This window comes from Drosophila tropicalis, unplaced genomic scaffold, assembly GCF_018151085.1.
Source record: "Drosophila tropicalis isolate 14030-0801.00 unplaced genomic scaffold, ASM1815108v1 contig_492, whole genome shotgun sequence".
NCBI classification, from domain to species: Eukaryota; Metazoa; Arthropoda; class Insecta; order Diptera; family Drosophilidae; genus Drosophila; species Drosophila tropicalis.
In genome coordinates this window covers 179652-185651 of record NW_027172960.1, presented here as the reverse complement: position 1 = coordinate 185651, position 6000 = coordinate 179652, and the positions used below count along the sequence as shown (strand labels likewise).

At 40.1% G+C, this 6000-nt stretch overlaps 1 protein-coding gene across 1 annotated transcript; it reads right to left on the bottom strand.

Annotated features, from left to right (window-relative positions):
• Positions 1–3167: 3167 nt before the first annotated feature.
• Positions 3168–5675, bottom strand: LOC137574909 (uncharacterized). The gene is made up of 3 exons (XM_068287355.1): positions 5498–5675; positions 4899–5446; positions 3168–3218 (listed from the first exon to the last, which is right to left on the bottom strand). The coding sequence occupies exons 1-3, from the start codon at positions 5673–5675 to the stop codon at positions 3168–3170; spliced, it is 777 nt and encodes a 258-aa protein (XP_068143456.1).
• Between the last annotated feature and the right edge of the window lie 325 nt (positions 5676–6000).

Here is a 6000-nt window from a genome sequence, read left to right as displayed (position 1 = left end):
TGAAAACAAATAGCAAAATACCGAAGTACTTGTATTTACAGTGCTTGGTCGCAACAAAGTAAGACAAATGAAAACTAAGATCAAGCGAGCAAAACAAAACGAGAATAGTTGAAAACTTCTTGCGAGTATGGTTGGTACTTCCAAGAATTAAAGTATGCTTGGTTTTCGCTTGGTACTTCCAAGTATTCTAAAGTATTTGTGTATGCTTGGCTTTCGCTTTACTCGGATCGGTCGTTCTCAGCTAATTGCAAAGCTAACATCGTTTGTGCGTGCTAAAATGAGTAATAAAGAAAATAATTTGGAACATGTATGTATGATATAATTATATTTTGTCCGTTCATATTTATGTTTGAAAGTAACAAAATGTTTTGTCAGAAATCACTGTCCTGTCCATTGTAAGTACGTACATATGTATGTAAGTAGTTTTTATATATGTCAGAAAATGTTAGTATCAATTTGTAACTGTTTGTAGTTGTATTTATGTTTATATGTTGTACTCAACATCTTCTACGTGATACTTTTAATTGGTAAATCATTAATCCAACATAAATGCAAAATTAGCAGTGCATATTGGACAGCAAATACAAGTGACCAATATGCCAATATTAAGACCAAATTGCTGTCAAAAGAATACAAATTGGAGAAAAAAAGAGGACTGAGTGATGTATGGGATACCTTTGGCCTGGTAATTGTAGGGAGTGGTAAAGAAATCAAAAATATTGTTGGATGTAAAATATGTTTTGCAATCCTCAAGTACTCCAATTGTACTTCAAACTTAGTTAAACATAAATGCCATATAATAGCCAAACGCACAATTAAAATGGACTCGGCCGCACCATATTTCGATGCCGAAACAAAGAAGTGCATTTATGAAGCTGCTAGTTGAAGCTGCAGTAAGAAATTGGCGTCCATTCAATATAATAAAGGATGAGGGACTTAAAAAATGATTGGCTCTATTTACCAAAGTAGGCGCACAGTATGGTGGTAGAGTAAATATAGATGACATTACTCCTCATCCATCAACAATATCGAGGAAGATGTCTGAGCTGTACAATTTGGAGACTCAAAATATTAAAGCAGATGTTACAAAAGCAAAAAACACCGGCTACAGCATTACATCAGATATTTGGACTGACGATTTCCTAAAGAGGTCATACCTATCCTGCACGGTGCACTTTATAAAAGGAGGCGCAATGATCATCCGGTTGCTAGCTGTCAAATCAATGGGTCATGAGTCCAACACAGGTACAATAACTTGATTAATACTTCACACTGCTATAATGCAATAAATGTCTTTTATTTCAGGCGCAAACATTAAGAGAAAAATCATAAATATTTTAAGTGATTTTGAATTGGAAATGGAAGACGACAAAGCCATTGTCGTTACTGACCTGGGCTCCAATATGATTAGTGCTTTTCGTAGTAATCATCATATTCATTGCATAAATCATCTTTTAATAATATTGTTGAGAAAGCTTTTAGAGACATTGCAGAATTATCCGACCTTTTATTTCATTACAACAAGCTTGTGAAATATTTCAAAAAATCAGGGATAAATTCGCAGCTTGATGATACGCTGAAAAGTTTTTGCCAGACTAGGTGGAACACAGTGTACTATACTCTCTTTTGAATTGGACAAAATTGGGATAATATCACTAGCATTTTGAATGATAAAAATGAAATTTGTAGATTAGAAAATATAAATATCAATAACTTAAATGCGCTTGCAAAAATTTTGGAGTATTTCAAAAAGGCTTTCAAATCATTAGAAGGAGAAGACTACCCAACACTGCATCTTGTAATACCACTGTTTCGAAATGAGTGGACTGTATTAATCTTTATTCGGTTAGAGAGTTATTAAAGGTTGTTAACAATGAACGCGACTGGTCTGTGCCGATGTCAAAATGTAAGTGTTTTTGGTACGCATGCATTTGAAGCTAAGCAGCGTGGTTTGTGCAAATTGAGAATAACGGATGTACCAACGTTGCGTTCACAAACAAATGCATACGTAAAGAACAATAGAAAATATACAGTGGTTTGGTGACATGAATATTGACTTAAACTATTTAATGTCGTTTAATTCCCAAACATACCGCCCGCCCTGAACGATCGTTCAGAATAACGGTAGAACGGCCACCTTTACAATTGGGCGCTTGATTATTCCACGAGCTGTCTGAACGCTGACGACTCTAACTTTCTCATCTTGTCCTGGATGAACTTCGGTTATGCGGCCCAGCAACCATTTGGAGGGTGGCAAATGCGGCTCTTTAATGACTACTAGCGTCCCGGGTTGCAAATTGAGGTTTTCGCGTTGCCATTTATTCCTGGGTTGTAGGGTAGACAAATATTCGTTGTGCCATCTTTTCCAAAATCCTTGGACCATAGCTTGCAACTGCTTATATCGTTGCAACCGATTGAGGTTAACATCTAGCAGATTAGGTTGTGGTATAGATGTATACGATTCACCCGTCAGAAAGTGTGAAGGCGTGAGGGGATCCAAACTTGTGTCACCAGCTGAACACAATGGTCTAGAGTTGAGTATGCCCTCTATTTGGGCTAGAACTGTGGAATATTCTTCAAAGGTTAGTACATGAGCACCAACGACTCGTCGAAGGTGTAACTTGATTGATCTTACGCAAGACTCCCAAAGTCCACCAAAATGCGGTGAAAATGGAGGTATGAAATGCCAATTTATGCCGTGTTGTGCGATAAAATTCGCTAACTCCTGTGGTTGGTTTTGTAATAGTAGTAACTCTCGTAGCTCTTTGAGTTCCTTTTGTGCACCTTGAAACGTGGTGCCGTTGTCAGAATACATATCTGTGATTGGTCCTCTACGTGCCCAGAAACGCTCCAAAGCGGCGATAAATGCAGACGACGTAAGATCACTCACCAGCTCAAGATGTATTGCCTTTGTAGATAGGCAAACAAATACTGCAAACCATGCCTTTCCAAATTTTGGTGTGCGGCCTGTTGAAATCTTGAATCTACTCCTGTATGAAGGAAACATCTTAGGGGTTGGACTCTAGGCACCGGTAGATTAGCCATAATCTGCGAACTGGTAGCTCGTCTTTGCATGAAACAAATCTTGCACCGAAAAACCACTTTACGAACTATGTTGCGTGCTCCAATAATCCAAAACTGTTGTCGAACACTGTTGAAGGTACCATCTACTCCAGCATGAAGACATTTCTTGTGATGATGTCGAACAAGTAGAACAGCTATAGGCGTAGATTTTGGTATTAAGATGGGATGTTTAGCGTTGTAGCTCAATGATGAATGATCGATGCGTCCTCCAACTCGCATAACTCCATCTTCATCCAAGAATGGTGTTAATCGAATAAGCTTTGATTTAAGCGAAAGTTGACCTCCTTTGCTAAGAGCTTCATATTCCTTGTCAAAAAATGTACGTTGAACATATTGAACTAGTTGATTATGGGCGTGTAGAATTTCTATTGCTGTGATGTGTTTAGAGTTTGAATAATCTTGAAGTGGGGCATTTGGAGTACGACGTAAATGATTAACAAATCGATAGCAATAGCAGATAATTCTTAAAATTCGACTCCAATCCGAAATTTTGCTAGCAAGCTTTTGAAACCAATCGTCCTCCTCTACCGAATGTAGTGTGACTTGTGGGATTGTCCGTTTTTCCAGTGTAACGTTGTTGTCCATTGATTGCCAACATTGTGGGTTGACTGCTGACCATGTTGACTCGGGATTGGACAGCCAACTGGGTCCTGTCCACCATAACTGATGCGCCACTAGTTTTGATGGTAGCATTCCTCTAGAGATGCAATCAGCAGGATTTTGTTCTGACCGTACATGTTGCCAACAGCTGCGTGGATACTCTTCTAAAATTTCAGCTGTTCTATTGCAAACAAATGTATTCCAGGTGCGAGGTGAGGCAGATAGCCAATGCAGAACTATCTCCGAATCTGTCCAACAAGAACTGTCAGCAGATGCGCAGCGTTTAGTTCTAGTCGTGGTATCGATATTGGTTTCAGTGGTGCTACTCGTGTTCTGGAGGCAATGAGCGTAACCTGGTAACTGTCTCCGAATTTCACTCGACTGTACACCACAGCTCCATAAGCTTGTGCCGAAGCATCTGCAAATCCATGCAATTCGATGTCCGTGTTTGGTATTGCAATATAACGAGAAATCCGACAGGTCTCAAGTAGGCAAAGCTCGTCTCGTATTACGTGCCAGCGAGCACATAGTTTCTCTGGTAGAGGTTCATCCCACGGCAACGAAGTTATCCAACTTTCTTGAAATAGGATTTTGAGCATAACTGTAATGGGTCCATAAATGCCAAGTGGATCATAAAGCTTCGCAATGTCAGATAACAAAGTCCGTTTGCTTGGAACTTGCGCCTCCCTTTGGTTACTGAAATTGGCTGATAAATCATCTCTGCAGGGGTTCCAGTGTAGACCTAGAATTTTTACAATTGTTAATGTTTCGTTCGAAGGGTTATGTTGACAGATTTCTTTTGGGATTGTTTGCAGAAGTGCGTCACAATTTGAACTCCATTTGTGAAGTTTGAAATTCGCTTCGTTCAGTAACGAAATAAGGTCATCTTTAAGTGCGATCAGCTCGTTCACCGAATCGCATCCGGTGGGAATATCATCAACATATGCGTCTCTTGCCAACGCGATTGATGCTAAAGGGTACTTCTCTTGATAATCATCGGCGAGTTGCTTTAATACTCGTACAGCTAGAAATGGCGATGGGCCTAATCCATAAGTAACTGTTAACAAACGATAATGTTGAAATGGTTCGTCTTCTTCCTTGCGCCATATAATTCTTTGATAATTAGTGTGCTTGGATGACACTAAGATCCTGCGAAACATCTTCTCTATATCAGCGCAAAATACATAGCGATGCTGTCGAAAACGTAGACATACTCCCAATAAATCCCGTTGTATAGATGGTCCTATGTGAAGCCGGTCATTTAGCGAGAAACCCTTCTCATCCTTTCCAGATCCGTCAAATACAACGCGACATTTTGTAGTCGAGCTGCCTGGTTTAAGTACAGCGTGATGAGCTAAATATACACAAGTATCAGGGTTTTCGTCTATTTGCATCTGTGATAGAAGTTCCATATGTCCTTGGTTTTCGTAGTCGTTTATAAACTTTACATATTGCTCCTTAAGTTGAGGATCCTTACGAAATTGTCGTTCCAATGAACTAAATCGTTGCTTAGCCTGAGACAATGTTGGGTAGATGGGTGGGACTTCATCTTTAAATGGGTAGTTGACAATGTATGTTCCATCTTGTGTGCGGGTATGTGTACTTCGAAAGTGTTGCTCTACTGGATCGGTGGCTTCAATTGTGGCTTTTGATGCTTGAACGTTGTCTATCTCCAAAAAAGTCCGAACCAGTGTGTCGAGGTCTTCATGAGCATGGTAGGAAAATACTGGCATTACGGTGTCACCTGCAGCGCTATATGAACCTGCAATGACCCAACCGAAGTTTGTATTAAAAGCAATTGGATTGTTTTTACCAAATGTTTTGATCTCTCCTAAGTAGAGATTCCATAGTTGATCCGAACCCAGGATCACGTCGATAGCATTAGGTATGTGGAATGAGGGATCAGCCAGCTTCAACTTTCTAATCTGTCCCCAGTGGGATGAGCTCGTATTGATCGCTTGCGCTGGTATCGATGACGTTAGTACACTCATGATTAGCGTAGTGACTTCAATAGAGTTTGATTTGGTCCGCGAATATAGTTGAATTGTTGAGCGCCCTCTAGTGACCCCAGCACTATTGGCGGCGAGACTTGAAACTGATATCCGGGCATGTGTTCGTGTAACACCAATACGTTGTACAAATGCTTCAGTCGCCAACGTGATTGACGACCCTGTATCGAGTAGGATCCTACAAATAGTTTTGTTACCCCATGCGTCGATTACAGTAGCCAAAAGGGTAGGTAGAATTGCTTGCTTAGCTTCCGCAGGAATAGTTTCCAAAGTGTGATGAGCAACAGCCGGACCGGAATGCGCCAAT